We start from the raw sequence: 12,854 nt of genomic DNA, 5'->3' as shown, positions 1-12,854 counted from the left end.
ATTTTATTGCTTTAATTTTAAAAATCTATCTTTTTTCCACAACAAAATGGTGTTTATTCTGATGTAATGGAGAGTCCACCGTAAGACCAAACTCTGGAATTACTAACTGCCATATTGCCTGACTTTCAGTAACTCAGTTGAATTTTTAAGTTTTTGTCTTATCAGCCATGGACTCGGACATATTAGCCAAAACCTCTTTGTGCAAGGGAATCATTTTGTATCCACTGGTGGTTTTGTCTGTCCATTCATATAAAGCTGCCATGTGGTAGTTAGGTTATATCATTGTGGTAACTCAGTGGGAGAGAGCATGTTTTCCATGAAGATGGTCTCAAGTTCAATCCCTGGCATCTCCAATTTAAAAAAGACCAAACAGATGGTGATGTAAAATACCTCCTCTAGAGAGCCCAAAGACTGTAGCTAATCAAAAGATACTTAATTGGCAGGTTAAACTAAGGCAGTTTCATATATCCCTATGGGAATTTTTGCATTATTATTTACTATGCAGATATCCCCATGATAACACTAAGTTTTCAAAATTAAAATCAATTCTAATATACAATATATAATTAGAGATGGTTGATACATGTATTGTGGGAAGCAGGTATGTCTTACTGCACCTGGCAATTTATAGCCTAAGACTCCAGATTGTTCTTTAAAATGAGTAGTAGCAGGAATTGAAGATCATTTTAAGGATTGAGGAATGGTGAGGAAACAACTCCTTTACAGATCAAATTCCATTTCTACTTATCCATGTTTAGAATAGTCCAGGAGTACACAGTCTTCTTCAGGTCAAGAGCCATACTTGGGTTTTGAGTTCTGAAGACTACACTCCAAGAAGTGAGTGGAGTGTGAAAAAGAAGTGGGTGAGGCAAATAAAAAAACTGGATTTGATTACTCTTAATTACATTAATTTAAAACAATATGATTACTCCCCATCATTTAATCATTTCCCTTTTGGTCACATTAAAAAGTTTAATTCTGTGCCAATATCTGAAGGGGCTCTGGGGATCTACTAAGACTTGGAAGGAATACCCATCCCTGAAGAAGATCCTTTGAAATCAAAGGGACTTCGGTTAGTCACAACTGCTTCATGTTCACTGATTTCAGGGAGTCTGCTCTAAACATGACTAAATCTATATCTGAACCATAGTGCTTGGTGTGTGTTTAATTTCCCCAACACCCCTCCCCCCAGTATGGTTATTCTGGGGACTGAAAGTATATTTTTGTGTGTTAAACAGAGGTTTAGAGTTCAGATTAGACTTGAATTTTGTCAGCTGTTTGTATTTTCTCAAGATTCATGTTATCCTCTTGAATTTTTTATGTGCCTTTGATGACAGAAAACATAATTCAGGAATTGCAGTGAGTTTTCCCTTCTTTTGATGGGCTGGCAGAATAGCAAGGAGAAGTAATTTAAAGGGTATGTCATTGACAGCTTTCAGAGAGATCTAATTCTCATACATTTTGTCTTGTGACTAAACAGGAACAGTGGTTCCTGTTGCTATTCCCCTAAAGCACTCCTTCCATTCATGAAGGGAATCCTTGAATTTAACTCCACGAAACATTTTTTATAGTATGAACCTTTTTACCAAAGAAAAGCCTACAGATGTATCCCTGTTTTAAAATTATAGGTCAGCCTCATTCTGGCTTGTTGCAGTCAGGTATTATCAGCTGCTACGTCATGTACCTCACCTTCTCATCTCTTTCAAGCAAACCTCCAGAAATCAGTAAGTTACCTTGAACAGGAATTAACATATACATGTGCACAGATTATATGTGTAAAGTTAGCCTTCTCCTAACCTGAAACTTTCCAAATTACATTGTCTGTGCTAATTGGGAATTCTGAAAGTCCAACACACCTTGAAATCACCAGATTGGAAACGCCCAGAAATACCATCAAAAATGTATTGTTTAAGATGTACTATATCAATTAATACCTCTAGTCAAAGGAAAGGGAATAGCAAGTTTACCTTCTCAGTTACGTCTTCAGATGTTTAAATCAAATCAGTTTCAGTGATATTTTCCATATTTAAAAGTAATTTATTTTTAAATAGAATAGTCTCCATCTGCAAAATCAAAGGAGGGGTCAATCCTGCCTCCCCCCAGCAGTCCCCATTCACTTCAGCTGTACAGATTTAGAAGATCTTCAACAAATTGAGGGATGCAGGAAGCTTGAGGGAATTGGACAGAAGGGAACACTCCATTGTCCAAGCCAAAGCATATGTGAATAATTGGATAAAGTCATCATTGAAATATAAAATGAATTGTGCTAATGGTGGGCTTTTTAAAAAGTTTTAGATGGGAATCAGAAGAATATGACAATCTGTGTGCCTGACTTTGGCCAAGAGCTGCAAACGGATGAAAACTTGGTGACTGGGCTGGGAACTACTATTTTGTTCTGTTGCATTTTATATTCCTGGTAAGTCTTGAGTTCAGCTGTAATACAAGCAGAAGTATAGTGTGAAGTTTCCACCTATGTTCTTGGATTAATGCAGACTTACCATCCCAAAGAGTAGATGATACTGGAGGCCTGCACAACTCATAAATTAAAAATCCTCATGGCCCAGAAGTGTCTGTAGTGCTGATCAGCTGTTCCATAGCTGACGGAGCAGTGGAAGCTCTAGAGCTGGTGGCAGCAGCTCTAAATTTAGTACTTTTTAAAAACCGTCAATTGCACACAGCTGCTTGGAAGGCCACATGTAGCCTGTGATACGGGTTTTGTTGAAAGAAAAGGAATAATTTCTTCTAGTATTTTAATTGAAATAATGTAATAGCATTTACACAACCAAATATATTATCTAATGATTCATCATAATGCTGTCGTTTTTCTTGATACTATACAGGGTTGTACCAATGTTGCATTTCCCTTTCCTTGTTGTCAATTTCTCACTATATCCATGGGAACATAATGCACAGAGGAAGCAGCACTCTTGCCAGATACATTTAGTCTTACCAGCAGCTTGGGGGCACATGCGTTTATGCAAATTGCTGTTGAGAAGTAATGGTTGTATCCATAGATTTCTCTACACAGCTGTATCCTTAAAGACTATTTCTTATGGTGTTCAAAGGTGTAAAACCAGCCCAAGACTTTCTGTTTGGTTACATACAGTACTGATTTTATTGAGTCATTTAATTGGCTAAATATCTGCCATCTTCAGCTAGAACTCTATTTAACAGGATTAATTTAAGTAAAAGAAATTCCTTTGTTGGAGAACAGGACAAGTGTGTACTTTGAATCTAGTTTCTCTTATATGTAGCAAACTGTTGATAGAATAGACCATTTTTGTTCAAGTCTGTGCTTGCAGAAGGAATCTGCTCTCCACAGAAGAGGCAACTGCCATGAATCAAGGCTCTTTGAACTTCAGAGCTTCTCAGTTCAGTTTAATTCATAAGAACTGGCATCTTGTTGAAACTGTTTTATAGTGGTTAGGAAAATAAAATGTCCCTTGTACAGCAATATTCAGTATTCCTACAGAACTGTCTTTCCTTTCTGCTTTTTCTCTAGTTTGACCTCAACAACACGAGCAAGCTCTGAAGCACTGAGAGGGATATATGCAACACCTGAAACTGAAGTGAGTGAGCATTTCCCTTTGTCACACAACCCATCTGCTATAGCCAAAAGCAGATGGCTTCTTGGTGAGAGTTCCATGTCTAGTCATTCCTCCCTTTCCCTTCCACTGTTTCTCCATTTTCTGATTAGCTTTTAAGAGATGGCCAAGTCAAATCAGAGTAGATTCTTATTACATCCCAAAATAGAAGACTGTTGAATTACCACTCTTAACATAGAAGCTTCACCAAGCAGGCTAGGCTGAGGTTAACTGGAAAAGGCCCCATCTGAGTAGATGGTTCTTTTCTTAGGCCTTGTCATCTTGTTGGCATAATGCCCCTGTTCCCCCTCCCCAGTAAAACAGAAGTTTGCATAGTGAAGCTTCCCCATTAAAGCTGAATTATTTATACTTATAATACTTTATATTATACTTCATAAATATTTTGTGTAAATATTTTGCACATCTAACAACTGAACAGAGTTTCACAAATTATGAAAACTGGGGAGTGTGTGGGGGAGGATTCTAAATATCCTATAGTTGAAGCAGGCTGTTTGCTTAGAAGAAGAAACAATGGAATAAAGAGAGGTGGAAAATATATTTTATATTGGGGTGTATCTGTAGGTATTGATAGCATTAGTGGTTCATAATCCCTTATTTGTTGTGTGCAGTCACACGTGGAGAAGGAAGAAATAAATGGAGCATTATAATTTGAAGGAGGTCAAACCACAATATTCAGGGTTATAACATTACACCTGTGCTGCTTCATTTTTCCAGTGCAAGTCAAACATACAACTATCTTCATCTTGGTCTGGCTTGTATAAACTCAAATACAAACAAAATTCAGTTTTTAGTATGTGATGTTGCCACCTTGTTTGACCTAACAGAAGATCTAAAACCGGTTTTATGTTAGAATCTCACCAGTTGGGGCTTTCTGCAGGTGCTCCTGAAATGTTAGCACCCAAAGAGACATTTCAAAGAGACTTCAGTGTCTAGTGTAAGCAAGAGCCAACCCAGATGGATGCTGTCTGGAACGATAGTCCGAGCTGCATGGGAGAGCCCAGAAATGTAGCACTACAATGTACCATAATAGCATTATTTTTAGATCATTTGCTCTTAAAGAGCACTACAAGAACCATTGTAGGGAAACATAAAGAAAAGACTAGCAGCAGGCAACTAATTGTAGGTCTTATTCTTCCTTGTGACAGAAGCTCTTTTGTCTCCTGATTAGAAATGTAAACATAATTCTCCAGCTGCTTCTGTTAAATAGAGAGGCTTTCTTGCATCTGAACTTGAATGTTAGTCACATTGTGAAGTGCTGTTTATATGCGTGGCAACATTGCTAATTGCATCTCTCAAGGCTTTCCAAGACCGCGATATCTGCTAAACGTAACTCTTTACATTGCTATTTTAGTGTTCGTGCTTATTTGGAAGGTCTTAATTAGAGATTGTCAAAATTAAGCATGTCCATTTACAGAATTTACTTTCTTGCGTTAATGAACATTTGTCAGAATTGAGGCATATTCCTTTGCTTTTAAAAAATACTTCATACAGCTTTTTAAAAAAATTACAATTAACTTTGGTTTAAAATGTTACTTATTAATATGTATATTAATATGAACAATAAACCATATAGCTAACTAACCACAGGTAGTCGTTGCTTACTGACCACTCATTCAAAGTTATGATGGTGCTGAATGAGGGGGACTTGACCAGTCCTCAAAGTTGCAGCCATCGCAATGTCCCTGCAGTCACATGATTGTGATTCTGGCGCTTTTATCATAGTTGCAGTGTCCCACAGTCACGTGATCGCCATTTGCAACTTTCCTTGCTGGCTTCCCACAAGCAAAGTCAATGGGAAAGCCAGCTGGGAAGTTTGCAAGTTGCTCTGGTAAGTTGGTTCCGCTCCCACCACTTTTTCTCTTAAGTAGCCCCTGGGAGGCAGGCGAGCAGGTGGCCAGGTGCACTCCCGTGCACCCTGGCCCTGCTGTTCTCGCGCCATGCACCCCTGGCCCTGCCACACTCCTGCCTACCCACCCAGCCCCACTGCACTCACACCCCACACTCCATAGCACTCACCTGCCACCCCAGCCCCCTTGTGAGCTGCCTGAGAAAAAAGGCTTGTTGTGACCAGGACTTGAAACTTCCTGCCAGCTTCCCCATTGACTTTGCTTATTGGAAGCCGGCAGGAAGTTGCAAGTCCCGGTCATGTGAGGCCCTAACTTAACAACCTATTATCCTCATTAACAACAGCAGCGGGGACTGCTGGGATTTCCATCGCTAAGTAATGCAGTCATGTGACATCGCGCTTTATGACCTCATTGCTTAGCAATGGAAATTGCAGTTCCAATTATCCTTGTTAAGTGAGGACTATCTGTATATTACTATTGTATAAAACAATCTCTACTGTAAAAGAAAAAAACTAAGAACAAAATCCATTATTTCCAAGCATATAGTCCAAACATTTTCTTTTATTTTTAATGTAAGTATTGACAAATAAAAGAAAAAGTTGCAGGTATAAAAATCATGGCATCATGATCCTTTGTACTGAAATAAATGAATGTACTTCTCAGCAAAATACTATTTATCTAATTTCAGAAAGGCCCCAAAATAATTTGATGTTTTAAATTCATTGTACAGTATTGGATAAATCCAGTGTTGTCCTTCTACTAATAGAATGCTTCATTGAAATATTTTGAAGAGTATCAGTGTTAACTTATTTGTTTCTGAATTAGTGGAAGAAGCCTTTTGGTTTTGTGTCTCTGTTGTAGGTAGCTCGCTGCTGTTTTTGCTGGACTCCAGATGGAGATGGTAAGAATTTCATTCTTTCACACCAGTTTTCCTTCTGTGCAGATCTGTATTTTTTATAACAGAATGAGCATATTCTATATGTGAATGCTCATGCTACATTTCTGATTCTGTTTTGTGGCTTTTGGATTTGCAGTTACTTTATTTTTAAGTTAATAAATTATTGCTACTAACAGAAGTACTACATTTTATTTTTTGGATTAGTTTGGAGTTTTCAACTGCCAGTTATTTGCCTACCCCTGTAGGAATTGATACCTAAAGGCTACATGGGAGTGCTAGTTTAACACTTACCTATTTGGGGTGGTAGAGAGCCTGTTTGGCATATGGCAGCATTTTCAGAAACTTTAAATGCATATAGAATCTCTTAAAACTTGAGATGCTTATACATTAAAAAGATTCTCTTGAAATACTATTTTATTTTTGTCATCCTAAAGCACTTAAGTTTTCTTTTTTAGATTTGCTTCTGTATGTAGAGAAACCATATAATCACACAAGAAGCATAAAACTTAAAATACAAGTCATAACCACAAGCATGTTGATTGCAGGCGCAACTTTAAAAAGAATGTATTTGTGGATGGAAAATGGCATTTTCATTCAATGTGTCAGTGGAATATATTTTCTTCTGGAATTAATTATAACAGATTGCCATTAAATAGAGAAGAAAATTCCCCAAAATGAGAAGGGTTGTAGTTCAGTGGTAAAGCTGGTTGTTTGTATTCTTGTGTCCTCCGTCAAGTGGGAAGGACATCAAGGCCAGGGAAAAATGAACCTGAAGGCTTGCATCAAGCAGAAAGGTAGCCACTTCAGAGAGCTTCCTTTGGCTCTTTTCCAGTCAGTGAGCCTACTAACAATTGCTCTGGATCAGGAGTGCTGAACTGCACTGACTTTGTTCATTGACCAAAAACCAGCAATGATCATTTCAAGCAAAAATACTCTTAAGGGAAGATCAAACTAGCTTGAAAGGGACATAAATAAATAAGGTTTAGTTGTGGCACATCACTTTAAGAATGGATCTTCCTCCTTTTCATTGTTTGTCCAATCTTTTTAGCTGAGTTTCAGTTTCATTCAAGGCAACCCTAGCCATGTTAACACAAAAGTAATCCCACCTGGTTCGTTAGGGATTTTTCCCAGGTAAGTGTGTATAGTATGGGTGCGCAAAACATTCCCAGTTCAAGTGCAAAATGGCTGTATCAGTTTTTTTCAGAAGTGTTTTGAGGTCAAAACAGCTGTTGCAAGCTTGAGACACTTCAAAAGCACCCTGAAACAGCCCATTCCATGCTTAAAACAGCTGTGTCAAACTCAAAGCTGGGTTCTTTTGCATTGTTAACTTTATTCTGAGTGTGTGTTACTGATTTAGATCTAAAGCATATCATATTTTTTATGTCTGTTTTACCCAGCTGAGGTTGAAGAGCATACTCGGAAAAAGAGCGGTCAGAAAGTAATTTATGATGAAAAGAAAGGAACTGTGTACAGCTATGCTTATTTCCACTTTGTATTCTTCCTGGCATCTCTTTATGTGATGATGACTGTTACCCATTGGTTCCAGTAAGTCCTTCAGAAAGAATGTGTATGGTTTGATGTTGTGTGGTTGGAACCCCTCTGTCCTCCTTTCTCCCTTCAGTCCCTTCATAACCACCCCAAAGCAGTCTAGGCTCCTGGAGATGATTTTGGGAGGACTGTGTGGAATTTAATGGGACAAAATGAAATCACACTCCTGACTGGATTGATGGACATAATTTTGTTAGTGGAAAAGCACTGGGCTAGTGATGTATTTATTTATTTCAAGTTTTATAAGGCCGCCCAACTCAAACAGTGGGCAGTGTACAGCATAAAAACAAAGAAGGAAAAAAGCACACAATAAATATATGATATATAAATGCCAAATATAAAATGGCAACCGTGCACATAACAGAACAACCACAAGGGGACTCCCACTCAACTGGCCCCCTAAAGCCTGGGAGAAGAGCCAGGACTTGACAGCATTCCTAAAGGTAAGAAAAGTTGGGGCCTGTCACATTGTGGGGTGGGGTGGGGAATCTTTCCAGAGTAGAGGAGCAACCACAGAAAAGGTGTACTTTCTAGGTCCCATAAGATGACAAGACTTAAAAGAAGGAACTTGGAGCATGCCCTCCCTGTGGGAGCATGTGGGGCAGGCAGATGTTCTTGGGAGAAAGCAGTCCCTCAAGAAACCTGGTCCTATGCCATGTGATGCTTAGGATGACACAGGAGCTTCTCAGTTAAATTTCACCTTCCACACAAACTGCTTGGTGGTTTTAGGCAACCATTTATTCCTTCAGCATAAGCTTCATTCCCTGCAAAGTAAATGGTTCTGGCTAGTCTTATAAAGATTACTTAGATGATGCAATTAGACATTTTAAATGTGCCACATAATAATCCTTGATATAGTACAACTTAAGTATAAATCCACCTTTGTGTTTCTGTAAGCAGGTTACATCAAATAGAAGTTTCAGAGAAAAATGTTTTAGATTTAATTGTTGCATTGCAAATTAACAAATAATTGGTGATGACTCACATTTACAGAACTATAACCTGAAACAATTTATTTTTTAAAAAATTATTAAAATCACATTTTTTATCACAGGTTAACAAGAAATACAATAAAAATTAAATTCTGAAGCCCATCAGTCTGATGTCCAGCCTGCACAAATTAGTTGAAAGCAGAATCCTATTCAGGGATTGTTTTATCTGGGAGAAAGTAGCACTGAAGTTGTTTGAATAAGCACACATTCCTTAGCTAGAATGAGGAAACAGGATCCAGACAAGATCAGTATGGTTTCTCTGAAATGAAGTTCTGCTAGAATTGCACCATCCTTCTAGAATTGATTTGTGTGTCAGCAAATTAGGTAACCTTCACTCCCTTTCATTGTAGCTATGAAAATGCTGCAATTGAAAAATTCTTCGCTGGAACCTGGTCCATCTTCTGGATTAAAATGGCTTCTTGTTGGGTGTGTGTCCTTCTCTACCTGTGGACTCTTCTAGCACCTTTCTGTTGCCCAACCAGAGAATTCTCCGTTTGAAGCTGCCTCTGTTACAACTCCATTGGTTTAATCAAGTTATCTGTATAATCATTTTCCTAACATTGATGGTTAGGATAATGTTTCTCTCATGGAACATTACACCTTGAGACCAATTTTTTTAAAAAATATTTTCATTATCTAAATTTAAAGGAGTCTGAAAAAACACATCTAGTTCAATGTGGCAAGTCAGCCCAGATCTTGAATATATATGCATATTGTTTGATACTCCATAATAAGTAAATAAATCTGATTTTTATTTAGAATTATAAAAAGGAGATAACACTTGACTGGGTGAGATGTCATATTCAGTGGGAAGAGTATGAAGTCAAGGGTTTTTTTTCTGTAATCTCATGGTAAATTATTACAGATCTGGATTGCGAAAGAAAAGGATTTGTGGGTATAAAAATATTTATTTATATTAATGAAAGGCACCTTTTATGAATCATGGGTGACATGACATGGAACCTGAAATTTTGACTGGGATGTGCAACACTGTAAATGTTGGTGCAATTATCTATTATGAGCCACTCTGGGACTAAATGCATCTAATAAAGTATTCAGTGTAGGAATAGTGGACAACAAAATAAGAATTTTATCTCATCAAAGCATTTTTAGTAAGTCTGTGGAATCTTTTCTCTCTCACGCGCACGCGCGCGTCTTTCAGATTTTTGGTTTCATCATTAAATATATTCTGATGCAATTATATTTAAATTCAGTAGTAGATAAAATGGGAAAAACAGTTTAATTCAGTGTAATTTTAATATCTCAGTTTGAACGGAATCTTTAATGGAAATTAACATTTTGTATTTCCAATTCCTAATTTGGCATATGTTCTCCTTCCTGTGCCTATCAAGGTTCATTTGGAGATTCCTTAATTATTACAATCAAAACATGCTTCCTTGTCTGGAAGTAAGTCCCATGGAATGCATCAGAACTGGATTCAGATTAAACATGTTTAGGATAACACTGCAAGCTATTCTAATCATAAATTCAAAGGTTAGCTTGCTAGGAAATGGGCATCATCGCTTCCTTTTGATTCAGCTGTGAAATCTCAGTTGCCGTGTTAGGAAAACTGCACTAGAATTGGTAGTATGATGTTCTCAAGGTTTAGTTCTTACCAATTATATTATTTACAACAGCTGCTTCCATTTAAAATTTTCAGATAGGTGGAAGCCAACCACCTCTTGATGATAAAAGAAGTGCCTGTTTTCAAAGCCAAGCAAACTGTGAAGGACTGAACTAACAGACAGTATCGCTATTTCTTTTTTAGTGTACTTATCTCCCTTTATGTATGCATTTATTTCTTTGGCATTCTATGAATTCAGCCTGTTTAAAAACAACACATCACCTAAATGCCTCTTGCAAAACATGCCTCCCTGTTTCCTTGAATCATTTTTGAATAATTGAAATCTTTGAGCACGAAGGTTTTAAGACTTCCTAGATAATCTGATGTTGTTAACGTGCTTTTTAAAAAGCTGAGATAAGCTCTGACTGAGGAAAGGGTACTATTGCTACAAAAAATTAGACCGTTTCCAGCTCCTTAGATTTATTCCTAGGATGGCTCTTTCAGCCTCTACGTTATTCTGTCTGGTGAGGACAGAATCAACCTTTTAATGCATTATAACTATTTCTCAAAGAAGAGGGGGCAAGGGAGAGAAAATGTCAAAGGGAATCGCAGGGACCATTTTAAAATGTGCTGAACTTTTCACACTACTGTTACCTTCCCTTGGTAACGTGCCTTTGTATTTTACAGCAGCAAAATTCCGCAGATATTAAGGAACAAACATTTTAAGTCTAAAAGGGGCATTAATATACTCAATTGAGTACTGTCCTTTACCGTATGATGGGCAAGATTTGGGGTGTTGGCTTATTCTAAATGGTGTTCAAATGCCTTGAAACTGATCTTTGCGAATAACAAGAACTGGTCATGTGAAGTATGTCATCCCACAAAGTAAAGCTTTATTAAGAAATCACATCCTGAACTTGTTAGGTTCCAAGCAGTTGGTTCCCCCTGCTAAATTCATTTTGCATATGTTAATTATTGTAATTGGTGAAGTATTTCAACAAATGCTTGTAAATCATACACGTTTTTAAAGGTTAAAACCTACTACTAGCCTATTTTGGGTGCCTATTTTAAGGGGGGGAGTCAGTGGTTTGTGGTAAAGCAGTAGTTTTTGCCACAGTTTTGCCAAAAGTTTTTATCAAAAACAAAATTAGGACGGAAAAATAGAAGGTTATCTGTGCAACATTGCACATAAGTCTTAATTACATTTTACTGTACTAGTAAATGTTTCATGACAGTGTTTAGGGCCTGACGTAAAGAAAGCTTGGAGCCCAGGTGTAGCACAAATACTGTTGCAGCCAGGGGCATCTGCAGGGGGATTTCCAAACAAATGAGAGGGTGGCTGCAATTGCAATTGTGTTTGCCATCTTTCCTTTTCTTCTCCCCCCCTCCCCCCTTAGATGCGCCTGATTGCAGCTTTCCCCACACACTGCTGGGGAAAACTGCTCTATTAATGTAAAGGTCAGTTATGAAAGGGGTAAGATTCCTTTCCCTCCATACTCACTCATTTCTATGAAATAAACCTCCTGGTAGATTTATAGCTAGAGAAGGATATCCAATGTGGGTTTTAAAAGTCCAGGTGATCACTGGCTGGCAGCAAGAGTTAATGCTTCCTGCATCTCTTCTGACATCTAGTGGATATCTGGATGTTTGCAGCCCAACTATGGTACAACTAAGCTATGCCATTTCCTAAAGAGTTCTTTAAATATACTACCAGCTTTTAATATTTTAACTTCAGAAATGAATAATTCCTTTACTATTTTTATTTACAGCATTTTCATCTTGGGATAGTTCTTCATAAGCAATTATTTTTTAAAAAAATTTAACTTTTGATACAATGTTGATCTTTTCTAAATACCTGGGGATTTTATTCAGAATTGTACCTAAAACATTACTGTTTTTACTGCATCAAATTTAAGGCTATATTATGGGGTTAATGGTTGAGACTTCGAGATGAGTCCATAGTATAAGTCAAGCAACTTGTGTTTTTAAAGCATTTTGTTGGGTTTTTCAAAAATAAATTCATATTCAAAAAGTATTATAGATGTACTTCTTTGATCAATAAACTTCAGTTTGTTAGAAATTTCTGTTAGTGGTATGTCATATATTCATTGCTGCGTTCATTCATTTATCATATTTTTAATCCAATTATCTCTTGGTAGCTTATCTAGAAATCATTTGAACAATTTTAATCAAAGAAACCGTTTCCAGTAGAGCAAATATTTCACTGGGAGGGGGATGTAAAATTCAAATAAGTTTCAGAGGACTCCTCTTAAATATGCCCAAGATTAAAGAGCAAAAATAAAATTACCATTTTAAAATCCCACTTTGCAGCAAGTTGTTGGGTTTTTCAGTCCTTTGAGGCTTTAATTCATAAGTCAAAAAACTAAAATGATCAACTCT

At 37.3% G+C, this 12,854-nt stretch overlaps 1 protein-coding gene across 1 annotated transcript in view; it reads left to right on the top strand.

Moving 5' to 3' along the window:
* SERINC5 (serine incorporator 5) overlaps positions 1–12,538 on the top strand; it is a 38,691-nt gene extending 26,153 nt beyond the window's left edge. The window contains exons 7-12 of the mRNA XM_063295573.1: positions 1,629–1,724; positions 2,290–2,416; positions 3,503–3,569; positions 6,314–6,353; positions 7,748–7,895; positions 9,241–12,538. Of these exons, the coding sequence (XP_063151643.1) occupies positions 1,629–1,724; positions 2,290–2,416; positions 3,503–3,569; positions 6,314–6,353; positions 7,748–7,895; positions 9,241–9,388 (626 nt within the window). The 3' untranslated portion in view covers positions 9,389–12,538. The remainder of the gene's footprint in view (positions 1–1,628; positions 1,725–2,289; positions 2,417–3,502; positions 3,570–6,313; positions 6,354–7,747; positions 7,896–9,240) is intronic.
* The last annotated feature ends 316 nt before the right edge of the window (positions 12,539–12,854 follow it).

This window comes from Candoia aspera, chromosome 2 (assembly GCF_035149785.1).
Source record: "Candoia aspera isolate rCanAsp1 chromosome 2, rCanAsp1.hap2, whole genome shotgun sequence".
Lineage (NCBI taxonomy): Eukaryota > Metazoa > Chordata > Lepidosauria > Squamata > Boidae > Candoia > Candoia aspera.
This window is presented reverse-complemented; position numbering and strand designations above follow the sequence as displayed.